Here is a 17,044-nt window from a genome sequence, read left to right on the forward strand (position 1 = left end):
AAGGTTGTTGTCCAGGCATCATTTACTTTCTTAGCTTGCATACCGTTTCCTGGGTATATTTTATTTTTAATTTTTTTATTTTTTAAAGATGTATTTGTTTATTTGACAGGGAGAGAGAGATGACAAGTAGGCAGAGAGGCAGGCAGAGAGAGAGGAAGGGAAGCAGGCTCCCCGCCGAGCAGAGAGCCTGATGTGGGGCTCGGTCGCGGGACCTGAGATCATGACCTGAGCCGAAGGCAGAGGCTTATTAACCCCTGAGCCACCCAGACGCCCCCCCACCACCACCGGGTACATTTTTAAAATCAAGTTTCTCCTTATTCTTCTCCTATTCTGGTACCATTTTATTTACTTTGTGTCTTAAATCATGAGAAATACGATTTTCTAATGATGTGCAACTTCATATGGTTTTGTTTTTGTCTTACCAGGGTCAAACCAAACATATTCTCCTACATGGGAACCAAAGATAAAAGGGCCATAACCGTTCAAGAGATTGCTGTTCTCAAGTAAGTACCAAGTACATGTCAGGATTCTTTCTGCAAAAACCCTGGTGCCACCGTCCTCAAATTCACCGTGAGGAGGTTTCTCTCTTCTTTTTCTTTTTCTTTTTTTTTTTTTTTTTGAGAGATTTATTTGAGAGAGAGAGAAAACATAGGGAGGAGGGAACAGAGGGAGAGGGAAAGCAGGCTCCACACTGAGCAAAAGCCTGATGCATGGCTTGACCTCACCACCTGAGATCATGACCTAAACTGAAATGAAGAGTCAGACGCTTAACCAACTGAGCCACCCAGGCGCCCCTCTCTCTTCTCTCTCTAAATGGTGCCTCTGCCTATTCGAAAAGTCAGTTTTATTCTTTTTTCTTCTTGCTTCTCTGTATTTCCTAATGTTTTTAGGAGCATACAGGTATTGTTTGTGTGATTTTTAAAGGATTTTTGTGGTAGAGTCAAGAGAATAAGTGCTTCTTTCTTTCCATCCTTTTTTGTTCATTCATTATTAAATATAAGTTACTTAAAATTTAATTACAAAACAGTGAATCTTTTGTTACACACTGGGATATACAGATGAAAAGATGGTCTGTGGATTTAAAGCAATTACAATTTAATGGAGCAGACAGACAAGTAAATCAGAGCTTATCACACAGTGAGATAAATGTGGGGGTATTAGGGCAGGCCAGTTTCACTGAAAACGGGATGCTCTAGTTTTAATCTAATCAGGGCATGTCCGCCTTCATCAGTGACATTTTGGAATGGATAATTCTTCATTGTGGGGGCGTCCTGTGCATTGTAGGGCATTTAGTGGCAGCCCTGGGCTCTACCCATTGGATGTCAGCAGCTTCCTCCCACCCTGCCCCCCACCCCCCAGTTGACAACCAAAAATGTCTCTAGACTTTGCCGAATGTCCCTTGAAGGGCAGAGTCACCTGGGCTTGAGAACCACTGGTCTAGATTCTAGAAGGATGAGTAGGAGTTTTTTGGGGCTGCAGAGGGTCTAGGGTTGCTTGTTTGAACCGAGAAAATACCTTGTGAAAGGACACTGGAAAGGAGTTGGGGAGCACTGCACATTTGGTACTTGGCAGGGGACATTAGTCTTCTGGGAGCTAGTGAGAAATCAGGGTCCTCGGACCCTGCAGGTCGTGGTGAGGATCTTGGACTTGGCCATGATCTAAACGGAGGGCATTGTGTGGAGAGGCAGGAGTAAGGAAGGGTTATGACTAGAGCAGGCAGGTGATCCTGGAGATCATGGCCATTGCTCTGTCCTGGGGGCTCTGAACCCAGCCAGTTGAGTGAAAGGAAGAGGAGAAGATGAATTTATAGCCTTGTGAAGTCAGACACAGACACTCACACATACACACACCCCGAGTTTATAGCCATGTGAAGTCAGACACACACACACCATCACCGCCCCCACCCCCCGCCCCGAGGTAAGGAGTGGTGGGAGGGAGAAATAAAGGGGCAGGAGGAAACTGCTGAGGGGTATGTGTGTGTTCATTATCTTGAATGTGGTAATGGTTTCATGGGCTTATTCACGTGTAAATCTTGTACATTTTGAATATGTACAGTTTACCACATGTTACTTATACTGTAATGATAAATGAAGTCATCTGTGCTTGCTGTCCCCACTTAAATATGTATATTTATTTGTAACTCCCTTATCTTTTCATAAAGAATTTAAGGCGGCCTCTCCTCTTTACCCCACGGTCCCCTGTACTCTGCTGCTTTCCCACGACTATTCTGATCCACATGAAATGGTGTCGGGTTGAAGCGTCTGGTTGCATCCTAACGGTTTTGTAGTGCTTTTCCTCCTTGACCTCGGGCGGGAGGCATGATGTGGTCATGAAAAAGCAAAGTAAGAACATCTCTCCGTGACTCCCCTAAGGTTTGTGGGAATCTTGACGTGTTTGAAAGAGCAGCAGGAGACACCTAAAAATGTTCCTACATGGTGGCCTGTTCTTTTTCGTCCTGTGATGCAGAATGTGGAGTCATCTGCTGAGAGTGCAGGGGGCAGGAGTGGGGGAGGGAACTTGAAAAGAGTGGGAAGGTTTGAAACTGCCTCTGCCGGTGTGGGGCCACTGGGCTAGCCAGAAACTCTGAAGGGTTAGCCGGAGCAGCAGTGGCTCAAGGACTCTGGTGTTTCTATCCTCTGTATCTAAACTATCATTGTAGTCAACTCCTGTGCTATCCGGCTGGTTCTGCAAATTTTTTCACCGAAATTAAAAAATAAATTTAAAAAAATCATAATAGGGGCGCCTGGGTGGCTCAGTGGGTTGGGCCTCTGCCTTCAGCTCAGGTCCTGGTCTTGGTCCTGCATCAAGCCCTGCATCGGGCTCTCTGCTCAGCGGGGAGCCTGCTTCCCCCCCTCCCCACTTCTCTGCCTACTTGTGATCTCCCTCTCTCTGTGTCAAATAAATCTTTAAAAAAAAATCATCATAAGTTCACAAGCGACTGACTGGCTGGCTTAGTAGAGCGTGTGACTCTTGATCTGTGGGTTGTGAGTTCAAACCTCATGCTGGGTGTGGAGATTACTTAAAAATAATATTTTTTAAAAATTAAGTAAGTTAGTTGTTTTATTTTCCTCCCAGAAGGAACGAGATGGAAAATGAAAGTTCTGCCATAATTGTACTCCTTCAGAGATTGCCTTGTTCACAGCTTGGTGTGTTTTTTGTGGGGGACTCTTGTTTTCCCTGTGAACCAAAATATTTATATAAAATGTGTTCTTGTGAACAGTAAATGATGTATGTCTTTCCCTTTTAGTACATAGCAAAAGATACGTAAAATATGGCGAACCCTAATTTCTGATTTTGACATTGTTTTCCATTTCTTGCTATTATAAGCAGTTCCATGAGAGACATTGGTAGCTAAATCTTGGCACACATCTGTGAAAACTTCATTAAGATAAACTTAGCAGAGAAGGGCGCCTGGGTGGCTCAGTGGGTTAAGCATCTGCCTACAGCTCAGGTCATGATCGTGGGGTACTGGGATTGAGCCCTGTGTCAGGCTCCCTACTCAGCAGAGTCTGCTTCTCCCTCTCCCTGCTGCTCCCCCTGCTTGTGCACTTTCTCTCTCTCAAATAAAGAAATAAAATCTTAAAAAAACAAAACAAAACAAAAAAAACTTAGTAGCAGAATTCTGACTTAAAGGGAATGTGAAACTCTACGGTTTCTTTCTTTCTTTCTTTCTTTTTTTAAGATTTTATTTATTTATTGGACAGAGATCACAAATAGGCAGAGAGGCAGGCAGAGAGAAAGGTAGGGAAGCAGGCTCCCTGCCAAGCAGAGAGTCCAATGCAAGGCTCTATCCCAGGACCCTGGGATCGTGATCTGAGCCAAAAGCAGAGGCTTTAACCCACTGAACCACCCAGGCACCTCTCTACGGTTTCTTTTGACAACAAAACCTAATTGCCCTGTGGAAAGGTGGTACCATTTACACCTTTATTCTGCTTCCCCAGAATCCTCCCTAACACGTGTTATGGTTTTCTGTTTGGTTTTTTTTTTAATCCTTAGTAAAGGATTAGTAAATCGGATGGTCAAAAAATGGCATCTTATTATTTTATATTGTGTTATATGATGTGAAATCTTTGAATATTTGGAGTGAAGGTATTTCTTTCTCTTCTTGGTCAGCCACCAGGTGTCACAGTTGATCACAATGCTGCTTTGTCTTTGGAGCCTTTTGCTGCTTTTCTCATCTTCCTGTTGATTTAGTAAGAAACTATATTAGACACCTAAGTGTTGGCCTTTGGAAGGCACATAGCACTTATCTTGCGGATGCAGGCGACACCCTTCGTTGGCTTAATGGATACCCGGGACCGGGCAGGGTGGCCTTTCCCGTGAGAACGGGTACACAGGATAACCCTACTCTGCCACACGGGGGTCTTGATTATTGCTGAATCGCCCATTCCTAGGAATAAGCAGCATTTCTTTTCAGCTTCATGTAACTCTCCAGCCACCTCATAATTTTAACAGGATCTCCAGCAGGAACAGCCCCATTCAGAATGATTTGTTTCTTTTCCTGTCTCTTCCTGCCAGTCTCCTTTCTGAGCCTGGGCCAGTGTTTCGCTGGCTTTGTTAATAAAGGCTTTTTGTGCAACGTGTTGCTTAGGTTGGCTCCTGATGTTTAAAAGTGAGATTTTTAGTAGTCCCAAATTAGTCACAGAATTCACTATGAATTTAAAACCGTAGAGCTCTATCCAAGATCATCAGAATTAAAACTGTGAACAGTATCATGAAGATACTGTCAACTCCATTCCACCTCTGCTCAGGGAACGCCCATTCTGTAAGAATGAGTATACCTCTTGCTTTCTGCTGTGCCAGTGGGATTCAGAAATATGTGTCTATTGTGTATTCAGGAAGAGGTAATGGAGTATGCTTCAGCCATATAAAACAATGAAGTACTGATACATATTACAATATGAAGGAACTTTTTAAAAAAGATTTTATTTATTTGAGAGAGAGAGAGCAAGCATGAGTGGGGGGAGGGGCACAGGGAGAAGCAGGCTCCCCACTGAGTAGGGACCCACCCCACCCCCACCTGGGACAGACACAGGGCTTGATCCCAGGACCCTCTGATCATGATCTGAGCTGAAGGCAGACGCTTAACCCACTGAGCCACCCAGGCACTCAGCATGCACCAATCTTAAAAACATGATGCTAAATAAAAGAAGTCAACATATACGATTACGTTTATGTGAAATGTCCGTAATAGGGAAATGTATAGAGACAGAGTGCATGGGTAGTTGTAGGGGCTGCCGGGAGAGGGAATGGGATTAATAGGTGTAGGGTTTTTTGGGGGGTGATGGAAATGTTCTTGGATTAGATAGTAGTAACAGTTGCACAACACTGTGAATGTACTAAAAACTGCTGAATTGTATACTTTATAATGGTTAAAGTGATAAATTTTAGGTTATATTAATTTTATCTCAAAAAGAGAGGAAACAACGGAGCCGTCAGGTACTCCCATGGCTTCCAGGGAGTACTCTGTAGAATCTCGCCAGAGCCGCCAAGTGCCTGATTACTTCTTCCCTCTTAAGTATCCTGTTCATTTCTACAACAGCAGTTATGACCAAAGAGGAGTTCTGTCATCCTTGTTCCCCTCTGTTCCTCCTGATCTCTGCTTCCTGGACTCCTTGGGATGTAAGTCCTGGACTAATTTATGCCTTATGGTCCCACCACTGTCTGCATATGTATGCAGATAAGGACCTGGTGTCCTTTCCTCCTGGACCTGCCGCTGGCCCAAGGCTGCACGAGCCCTGCTTTATGCTGTTTGGTCCTCGGATTGGATGTGGTGAGGAAGGGTACTGGACTAGGAGCTTTGCCCATTTCCCAGTTTCTCTCTCTAGCTTCCTGTGTTTTATATTAATTAATGGTGCAGTGACAGATTTTTTTGCTCAAGAAATTTGGTCAGGCTGCTTTTGCACATGTTGAGCTGGGAAGCAAACTGATTGATATGCAGCAAGGAGATGATTGCGTATCTTCAGGAAGTATAGGGAAATTTTCAGCAAAGAAAAAGAGTTTTGTGAGATGAATTAGCAAGCTGGTATTATATAGATGAATTTTAAACAGTTGGACTCAATAGACAGCATGTTTTTAACTAAGGATATGACAAAGTTTGCCTGTCAGTTCTTCCTGGGACGTTGGGACTTTAGGCGGGCGGAAGTGTACACTGTGCAGGGCGGCTTCCATGATGAGCTGCTTTGGGTGTGTGGACCAGGCACTCTGGGGCAGAGCTGGCCCCGGGGCGCGGGCTCTACAGCCAGACGCACACGCCCAATCCAGCGCCTGCATTTTCAGGCCAAAGCCAGAACGTGGCTCCTAACAGCAGGAATGAGCTCAAGGACCAGGGCTGAAAACCAGTCCAGAGCGTCAGGTGTATTGTTCCCCAAGGTGAAGCACAAACACTCTTTGTTGTAGTTCTCAGAGTATATGTCTTTTCAGAGGAAATCTGAACTTAGAGAAAGTCAGAAACCATCTTACACACAATGAGGTACCATGCAGCATTATTTGTGATTTTGAAAAATTGTGAACACACCCAAATGGCCCAAACTGGAGAATCCTAAATAAAATGAATGGTTAAAAAAGATGAATTTTAATTGGTGCATTGTTTTCGACCATGTTAGAGTCTTTTTTTTTTTTTTTTTTTAAGATTTTATTATTGACAGAAAGCATAAGCAGGGGGAGGGACAAAGGGAGAGGGAGAAGCAGGCTCTCGCTGATCAGGGAGCTCTGACCAAGAGCTTGATCCCAGGACCCTGAGATCATGACCTGAGCTGAAAGTAGACAGTCAGTTGACTGAGCCACCCAGGTACCCCATGTTAGATTATTTCTAAAAAAACAAAAACCTTTTTACTAAAGTAGAGATGCAAGTTGTCATAACAATATAAAAATACTGTAACATGACAAAATATGAAAATTTCAAATGAAAAGCCAGTGTCTTATTTATTGGTGAAATACCAGAAGCATTTCATTTAGAGTCAGGAGAAAGATAAATACGGATGACCACACTATCACCACTATTTTTGTTGTTGTTCTGGACAGACTATTATTTTTTTTTTTAAAGATTTTATTTATTTATTTGACAGAGATCCCAAGTAGGCAGAGAGGTAGGCAGAGAGAGAGGAAGGAAAGCAGGCTCCCCACTGAGCAGAGAGCCCGATTTGGGGCTCAATCCCAGGACCCTGGGATCATGACCTGAGCCAAAGGCAGAGGCTTTAATCCATTGAGCCACCCAGGCCTCCCTAGTACAAACAAAATTAAGAAGGGACACCTGGCTGGCTCAATCTGTAGAATATGCTACTCTAGATCATGAGGTTGTGAGTTCAAGGCCCATGTTGGGTGTAGAGATTATTTATTTATTTTTTTAAATATTTTATTTATTTATTTGACAGAGAGAGATCACAAGTAGGCAGAGAGGCAGGCGGGGGTGGGGGGGGGAGCAGGCCCCCCGCTGAGCAGGCAGCCCAATGCAGGGCTCCATCTCAGGACCCTGGGATCATGACTCCAGCCAAAGGCAGAGGCTTAACCCACTGAGCCACCCAGGCACCCCTAGACATTAAAAAAAAGATCTTTAAAACATTTTTAAGAAATAAGTGTTATGTAAAAATTAGAAGGGTAGTGGCCAAATTGTAGTTTTTGTCATAAATGATTATTCTACTCAAAGGAGTTGACTGAAAGTTATACAAGATAAGAAAGATTAATATAGGGACGCCTCAGTGGCTCAGTTGTTAAGCCTCTGCCTTCGGCTCGGGTCATGATCCCAGGGTCCTGGGATCGAGCCCTGCATCGGGCTCTCTGCTTAGCAGGAAGCCTGCTTCTCCCTCTCTCACTGTGTCTTTCTCTGTCAAATAAATAAATAAAATCTTTAAAAGGAAGGAAGAAAGAGATAAAACGTAATATGAAGACAATATCTTAATGGAAATTATAATGGAAAAGAAGTTTTCTTACACAAGAAAAGGAGAAAAAGAACATACCTAGAAACATACATATATATAGGATTTTTATGAAGAAAATTTTGAAATATTGTTGAGAGATGTAAAAGAACTGAATGAATGAATGAATGAATGATACAACCTGTTCTTGGGTCCATATAAATGTCTTTTCTTATTGAATAAGTGTATAAATTTGTGCTGCTATTAGTGAGAACAGCAGTAGAATGGCATTGTTTAACTAAGTTAATCATAAAGTTAATGTAGGAAACTTAAGATGAAAACTAGCTATAAAAAAAAAATTCTGGGGGTGCCTGGGTGGCTCAGTGGGTTAAAGCCTCTGCCTTCAGCTCAGGTCATGATCCCAGGGTCCTGTGATCGAGCCCCACATCAGGCTCTTCCCACATCAGGCTCTCTGCTCAGTGGGAAGCCTGCTTCCCTTCCTCCTCTGCCTGCCTCTCTGCCTAATTGTGATCTCTGTCTGTCAAATAAATAAATAAAATCTTAAAAAAAAAAAATTCTGGAAGAAGTCACTAACCGAGGGGGATTAACCTTAGTGTATATTAAAGCATATAGAAATTTCACAGTTAAAGCAATTTGATCTTGGCACATAAATCAGTAGAATAATTAGGGACCCAGATCCATCCACAAATTTACTGTGTATTCAAAGTAGTATTTAAAATCAGCAGAGGGAGGTGCCTGGGTGGCCCAGTTGGTTAAGCGTCTGCCTTCAGCTCAGGTCATGATCCCAGGGTCCTGGGATGGAGCCCTGCATCGGGCTCCCTGCTCAGTGGGAAACCCGCTTCTCCCTCTCCCACTCCCCCTGTTTGTGCATTTGCACATTCTCTCTCTCTCTTTGTCAAATAAATATATAAAATTTTTAAAAAATATAAATAAGATCAGAGAAAAAAATGTCTGAGTCAATGAATGTTGTTGAGATAACTGAATAGCCATCTGGAAAAAAAAGTTGGCTCTTTACCTCTGTTCCCAAGTCTAAATAAATTCCAGGTGAATCAAAAATTTAAACATAAAAAAAGTACAAAATAATCAGTGATGACGTTTTGTCTGTCTTCACTGAGTGGGTAAAGTGGCAATGCTTTGTCAGATGTTTTTTTTCTTCACACAAAGAAAACTTTTGTTTGAAGTAAAGAAGGTGATCACTGGGAATGGCTTTCAGAGCTGTGACTCGGCTCTGCTAGAGAGTAACAAAACCGGTTATAAAGCAGCACCAGCCACAGTATCACTGCCCACGGATACAGATAAATACATATTTATTTTTTTGTAGTCAGGTCCTTGGTGCAGTTTTTTTACTCCATAGCTGGCCTCTTTAAAAGGCCATAAAAGGGGCGCCTGGGTGGCCCAGTTGGTTAAGCGTCTGCCTTCAGCTTAGGTCATGATCCCAGGGTCCTGGGATCGAGCCCTGCATCGGGCTCCCTGCTCAGTGGGAAGCCTGCTTCTCCCTCTCCCACTCCCCCTGCTTGTGGTCCCTGTCTCGCTGTGTCTCTCTCTGTCAGATAAATAAAATCTTAAGAAAATAAAAGGCCATAAAGCAGAAAGGCGTGTGTGATACTGTTAATTTAAAATGTGGAGTCCATGCCACTGAGTAGCTGCTGACACGGTTGCCAATTTATGTGTGAAAAACACTTTCCCCCTTTCCTTCACCTCCTTGTTGCTTAGGATGAGGAGACGCCATGATTTAAAGCGGGGAGGGGGTGAGAGCAGGAAAACCTTCCCGAGTCAGCAGGACCTGTACTATATCCCCCTCTGTTGTAAGGAACCCACTTTTGGCATCACAGGCGGACTGGGGAAGGAGCAACGGACGCTCCCACTCAGAGCCCCTGGGCAGCAGTGCCCCAAGGTCTTTTCTTTTTCTCCACGACCGACCTGGTGTGAACTTAGAAAACCCCAGCAGTGAAGGTCAGTGTGTTGGTGAGTGCATGGCCTGCTCTAAGTGAAGTGTGATAAAAAGGAATCACTACCATAAGCAAAAGGAAAAAAAAGTGTCCTTTTTCCTGAAAACAAAACAAAAAACGGTAGAAGTATCCTATGCTTGGGAAACATTTAAAAAACAAAAACAAAGACAAAAAACCTCTCTGGCTAGGGATACCCTGAGTACGTCTTAAACCTCAGAACTATTCTTTTTTTCAAGATTTTATTTATTTGACAGAGAGAGCAAGTGAGCAGAGAGGGAGAAGCAGGCTCCCTGCTGAGCAGGGAGCCCTACATGGGGCTCAATCCTACAACCTGAGCTGAAGGCAAATGCTCAACTGACTGAGCCACTCAGGCAACCCTAAATCTCAGAACTATTTAGAAAAAAAAAAAAAAAAAAAGATTCATGAACATAACTAAAATTCTGCTCTATAGTCCCTTGTTTAAAGAAGAATGCCACCTAAGGCAGGAGGAATGGTAGATGGAAAAAAACACTCTCTCTCACATTAACACACCCGTGTTTGCTTCAGGCAGTAAGACTCCTGGGGTACCTGGACAGGTGGATGAAAGACTGAGGAACAGGATAATCCATCTAAGAGGGAAGGTGCCTTTGCAGTAGAAACCCCTAGCACGTACCATCCTAACCCAGTGATTATCACCATCAGTGATGGACAAACTGAACACTGTTGCCTTTTCCTGGGATCCGCTGAAAAGGTCATAGCATCACCTAAATAATGTGTTTATCTGAGTCGGATCACAAGGAAACAATCAGACAAATCCGAATGTAAAGGCACGGTGTGAGACAGCTGGCCCGGATTCTGCCAAAAGTCAGATACCGACAGAAACCAAAAGGCTGGGCCGATGCAGACAGCTTAGTAGAAGCTAACTGGATGTCGTGACAGCAGTATGCAGTTCTTGGTTAGATCCTGAATTCAGGGAGCTTTAAAAAAATTGAAATGATGTTATCGGATAACTGGGTAAGTGTGGGTGTGGACTGCCTATCAGTAGTGTCGAATTCATGTTGGGCTTCCTGACCAGGACCTGCATGGGTAGGGGTCAAGGATACACACACAGGGGTCACTAGGGTTAAGGTGTGATGTCTGCAACTAACTTAGAATCATTCAGTAAAGTATTTAGATTTCACATGTGTGTCTTTGTGTATGCATGTGTGTGTACTGTGTACGGGTTCCTAGATCAGAAAGAGACTTATAAAAGGGGAAGGAGTTAACAGTTGGTAAATCTCTTAGAACATACAAGGTTACAATGTTGCCATTTTTTTCCAGCTCTGAATTTTTTTTTTAATAAAACAGGTCGGGAGAGATTTACTAATGTATAAATTACTATAAATAAACTAGACTCAGGGCACATGGGTGGCTCAGTCAGTTAAGTGTCTGCCTTTGACTCAAGTCATGATCCCAGGGTCCTGGGATTGAGTCCTGCATCGGGCTCCTTGCTCAGCTCATGCTCTCTCTCTCTCTCTCTGAAATAAATAAAAACTTTTTTTTTTTAAGATTTTTTTGTTTATTTATTTGAGAGAGATAGAGAATGAGAGAGAGAGAGTACATGAGAGGTCAGAGGGAGAAGCAGACTCCCCACTAAGCAGGGAGCCTGATGTGGGATTCAATCCCGGGACTCAAGGGTCATGACCTGAGCCAAAGGCAGTCGCTTAACCAATTGAGCCACCTAGGTGCCAAATAAATAAAATCTTTGTATGAAAATAAATAAACTAGGGATGCCTGGATGTCTGTCGGTTAAGCAACTGCTTTCAGCTCTGGTCATGATCCCAGGGTTCTGGGATCAAGTCCCGCATCAGGCGCTCAGCTCGGCAGGGGACATGCTTCTCCCTCTCCCTTTGCCTGCCGCTCTGCCTACTTGTGCTGTCTATCTCTCTGTTGAATAAATAAATAAAATATTTAAATAAACAAACTCACAAAATGGGAGATAATATTTACAAACTATGTGGTAAAGGACAGATTTCTTTACTCTGAAAACAGAAAGAAAAATAATAATCCAAAATACGTTAAAAAAAAAAGTAACAGGACAAACAGGCAGTTCACAACCAACATATGTAGAAATGTTTAACCTCATAATAGGAAGTGTGCAAATAAAAACCGAGGTTAAATATTTTTTTAACAGTCTGGCAGACCTCAAAAAGGTTTATAATAGGCTATGGCAGGAGACACAGGGATAAGGCAGTAGGCACTCATATGTTAATAGTGTGAGCATAAGTTTATAAAACTTTTGGAGAGCAGTAGGGATTAAAATTTAAAATCCGCACCTCCCACATCAAGGAATTTACTCCGAGGATGCTCCTGTATAGATGTACAAAGTCATATGTGTAAGGATGTTTGCTGTAGAATTGTTTGTGATAGCAAAAGTTAGGTCGTTTAAATGTACACCAGTGGGGGTCAGATAGAGGATTGAATAGGCAGGACAACAGCCATCCCGTGCACCTGGACAAAGAATGCAGCAGCCTCAGAAGTACCGTGTGGATAAAGCGCATCTCAGATATGCATTTTTAAGTGGAAGAAAGCCAAGATGCTAGGGCACCTGGGTGGCTTGGTTAAGCATCGACTCCTGATTTCAGCTCAGGTCATCATCTCCTGTTCCGGAGATCCAGCCCCCGCATTGGGCTCCCCACTGAGCGGGGAGTCTGCTTCCCCTTTCCCTCTGCCCCTTACCCTGCTCACACACACACACTCTCTCTCTCTAAAAATAAATAATCTTAAAAAGAAAAATGCTGAATAATTTATAATGTAACAAAAGAGGGGAGGATCTCGGTGCTAGTTACATGGTTGTGTTCACTTGGTGAAAATTCATTGAGCAGAACACTTAACGAGTCTTGTATTTTTCCATGTATACAACATATAAAGATCTTACCAAAAAATTCCAAAAAGGGAGGAGACTGTGGGTACACCTATGCCTCTTTATACAGAAAGTGTTTCTGGAAGGATGCACAAGAAACTGTTGGGGCACCTGGGTGGCTCAGTGGGTTAAGCCTCTGCCTTCAGCTCAGGTCATGATCCCAGCGTCTTGGGATCGAGCCCCGCATCGGGCTCTCTGCTCAGCCGGGAGCCTGCTTCCCTCTCTCTCTCTTCCTGCCTCTCTGCCTACTTGTGATCTCTATCTCTGTCAAATAAATAAATAAAATCTTAAAAAAAAACTTTATTAATATGGGCTGCTGATGAGGAGAGGTGTTGAGGGATAGAGAGAGGACATAGGTTTTTCAGTTATGTGTTTATTTTTCTATGTAAATTACTATTAAAGAAGTTAAGGAATTTTTCATGAAAATTTCCTTATACCTTTTAAAGATTTTTTTTTTTTTTTTTTTTTTTTGAGAGAGAGCAGAGGGAGAGGGAGAACTCCTTTTATAATCATGATCCTGGGGCTTGATGCCAGGACCCCGAGATCACGACCTGAGCTGAAGGCAGACAGTTAACCAACAGAACCACCCAGGCACCCCATTCTTACACCTTTTAAATGATAGCAAGGTACACATTTGTAGTAGAATGCCATCTCTATCTCTATCTCTATCTATATAATATGTTTGAAAAAAAAGAATGGGAGGAAATGCAAAGTTAGATATTAGCAGATTTTTTTTCAAGTGATGAAACTGCATTTTTTTCCTTTTCTCTGTACGTTTTCAAGTTTTCTTCTTAAGATTACAGTATTTTTCTGATAGATGAAAATAGGACTAAGGGGTTGCTGTCTGTTATTATCCCCTTCCCTCTCACAAAATGTAGCAAATTTTACAGATACGATTGTTCCATTACTCATAAATCACAGTAGGCTTTATGAATATAAATGTGGCCCAGGTTAATCTATCCAGTAAGATCGAACCAGCATCATTTTGCTGGAGGAACAATCCAGAGGGAAATGAAAAATGCTCAGCCCACTTGCCTGTGTTTCTGCTCCTCGTAACTTGGTGCGGTCTTGTTTCTAGCTATTGTTTCCTGTAGCAGGGTGCCCAAGACTATTTCACTCAGGCAGTATTTCTTTTTATTTTATTTTACTTTATTTTATTTTATTTTATTTATTTGACAGAGAGACAGGGAGAGGGAATACAAGCAGGGAGGGTGGGAAAGGGAGAAGCAGGCTTCCTGCTGAACAGGAGCTTGATGCAGGGATTGATCCCAGGACCCTGGGATCATGACCTGAGCCAAAGGCAGATGGTTAATGACTGAGCCACCCAGGCGCCCCTTCAGGCAGTATTTCATGATCCTCTTTGTGCTCCTTTTTTATTTTATATTTTTTAGAATAACCGCTCAAAGACTTGCCCACTTGAACAAGTGCTTGATGAACTTTAAGCTGGGGAATTTCAGCTATCAGAAAAACCCTCTGAAACTGGGAGAGCTTCAAGGGAATCACTTCACAGTTGTCCTCAGGTAAAGACCTGCAGGTAGGAGTGCAGACCAGAGATGGTCTCGCTGGGCCGCCTCACATCTGTTTGGAATAGTTATTAATCCAGGTGAGCTGGTTCTAGCAGGTGTGGCAGTGAGGGAAGGCCCATCAGAGCCTCATAGGGCTGGGGGAGCAAATAGTGCTGGAGAATTGTACCAACACCCCCTCGTCTCTCAAAACTCAGCACCTCCTTTGGAAAGGAGCCATGTGCTTCAGACACAGTGTTAAGAGATGAAGAGCCTGTGCTTCTGCTTATAGGCAGTAGCTAGGATGGGCAAATTCACAGACACAGAAACTAGAAGAAAGGTTACCTGGGGCAGGGAGTCTAAGAGGGGGACTTGGGAGCTATTGTTTAATGGGTCCAAAGTTTCAGTTTGGGAAGAGTAGGAAGTTCAGGAAGTAGATAGTGGGGAATGTTGCACAACATTGTCGGTGTACTTAAAAATGGCCAAAATGGTCAATTTAATGTTATCTGTATTTCACCACCGTTTTTTAAAAAAAAAGCACAGAGTCCTCAGCAGGTGGAGAGAAAGCTGCAGGGGATAAGGGAAAGGCACGAAGCCAAGCCATATCATTGATGATAGGCATCCCTGAATGTGTTTGACTCCGTTTTTTCCTCTGGGTAACTTGGGCCCCTGCAGAAATATAACAGGAACTGATGACCAAGTTCAGCAAGCTATGAACTCTCTCAAGGAGATCGGATTTATTAACTACTATGGGATGCAAAGATTTGGAACTACCGCTGTCCCCACATATCAGGTTGGAAGGTGCGTATTTAATTTCTTAACTTTTGTCTGAAAGAGCTCACTTGAAAAAAGAAGAAAGTGTTTTTTTGTTGCTGTTGTTCTTAATCATTCATGTCTGGGCTGAGTGAACCAGTATGTCTCATCAGCTGATCTGTAGAATCCTTCTAATTTTTGTTGTGTTTTAAGATAATACATATTAATACAAAAATAATAATAAATTAAATCACCGTTCAAAAGGATACAATTTGGAAGGTAAGTTTTTCTTTCATCTGGGATAACCCATCCAGGAATTCTATTTTTAGTTGGTTCTTTACAGGTAAATCTTGGCTCAGTACAATAAGCGGTTGGGTAGCCCGACAAAGGTGATACTGTTTGTGGGGCGCCTGGGTGGCTCAGTGGGTTAAAGCCTCTGCCTTCAGCTCAGGTCATGATCTCAGGGTCCTGGGATGGAGCCCCGAGTCGGGCTCTCTGCTCAGCGGGGAGGCTGCTTCCCCCCCCACTCACCCACCGCCTGCCTCTCTGCCTACTTGTGATCTCTCTCTGTCAAATAGATAAATAAAATCTTTAAAAAAAAAAAAAAGATGATATAGTTTGTGATCTCTTTTTACAAGTGCTTTCCAGTTTATTAAATTTTCATCTGCACTTTCCCCACCTTAAAGAAAGTGGTGTCGGACGGAAATAGCGTGGTAAAGTTTATTTTAAGAACTCTGGTTCACTTTCAGGCAATGGGGAACTCCTTGTAGGGTAAGCTAGGGTGGAAATCCCATCAATAAATAATTGGACTCTTGATCTTGGGGGTCATTAGAGCTCCATGTTGGGTGTAGAGATCACTAAATAAATAAACTTAAAAAAAAAAAAAAAACTTTAAAAGGGACGCCTGGCTCGCTCAGTTGGAAGACTGTGCAACTCTTGATCCCTGGGTCATGAGTTCAAGCTCCACATTTGAGTGTAGAGATTACTTAAATAAATTTTTTTTCTAAGTTTTTTTTTAAGATTTTATTTATTTATTTGACAGAGATCACAAGTAGACAGAGAGGCAGGCAGAGAGAGAGGGGGAAGCAGACTCCCCGCTGAGCAGAGAGCCTGATGAGGGGCTCGATCCCAGGACCCTGGGATCATGACCTGAGGCAAGGGCAGAGGCCTACCCCACCGAACCACCCAGGCGCCCCTAAGATTTTATTTTTTTTTATTTGAGAGAGAGAGAGAGAGTGGGTGGAGGGAGGGGCAGAGGGAGAAGCAGACTCTCCGCTGAGCAGGACTCTATCCCAGGACCCTGGGATCATGACCTGAGCTAAAGGCAGATGCTTAATCAACTGAGCCACCCAGGTGCCCAAAAAGATAAACTTTTAATACATGCATACATACTTACTTGGATTTGGAAACCTAAACCTGCATATGCTGTCCAGTAGATTGTTATAAAAAGTAATCATTCTCATGGTTATAGAAGTCATGAGTTGGATGTGATCTGAGAGATAAGGTAGTTCATGGTCTTACTTGTGTTTCAAACCCATGTTCTAACAAAGGTGAAATTTCAGGTTGGGGGTCTGCTGGAGCTTACTAGTTGGTCCTCTGTAGCCCTGGGAGCAGAGGACTTCTCTTGACTTCCTGTGCATGGTTGCAGCAGCTGACTACACATACTTGCATTTGTTCATCCATCTTTAAAAGCACAAAATGATCGGGGTGGCTCACTTGGTTAGGCGTCTGACCCTTGGTTTTGGCTGAAGTTATGATCTCAGGGTTGTGGGATCAAGCCCCTCATAGGGGTCCGCACTCAGTGTGCTTGAGATTCTCTCCCCCTCTGTCCCTCCCCCTGCTTGTGCATACTTTCTTTCTCTCAGATAATAAAGTCTTTTTTAAAAAATGAAATAAAGGTTTAGAAAAGCACAAAATGATAAAAATCTCATGTAGTATTTCCTCTACTTCTTTGAGGCAGTGTTGTGGAGGTTAAAAGCTCAGGCAGTTCAGAGCCTCAGATTACCCATCTGTTAAATGGAGATCATGAAGTGACATGATATTTATGCATCCCCTATTGCTGTATCTAGGATATAGTAGGTGCTC

At 43.0% G+C, this 17,044-nt stretch overlaps 1 protein-coding gene across 2 annotated transcripts in view; it reads left to right on the forward strand.

The window, feature by feature from the left end:
* Positions 1-17,044, forward strand: part of PUS7 (pseudouridine synthase 7) — a 57,420-nt gene that overhangs the window by 23,831 nt on the left and 16,545 nt on the right. For both annotated transcript variants that reach the window (XM_080817917.1, XM_080817918.1), the window contains exons 7-9: positions 426-503; positions 14,096-14,224; positions 14,882-15,007. In XM_080817917.1, the coding sequence (XP_080674043.1) occupies positions 426-503; positions 14,096-14,224; positions 14,882-15,007 (333 nt within the window). The remainder of the gene's footprint in view (positions 1-425; positions 504-14,095; positions 14,225-14,881; positions 15,008-17,044) is intronic.

The sequence above is a fragment of the Martes martes genome (assembly GCF_963455335.1).
Source record: "Martes martes genome assembly, chromosome: 11".
Taxonomy (NCBI): domain Eukaryota; kingdom Metazoa; phylum Chordata; class Mammalia; order Carnivora; family Mustelidae; genus Martes; species Martes martes.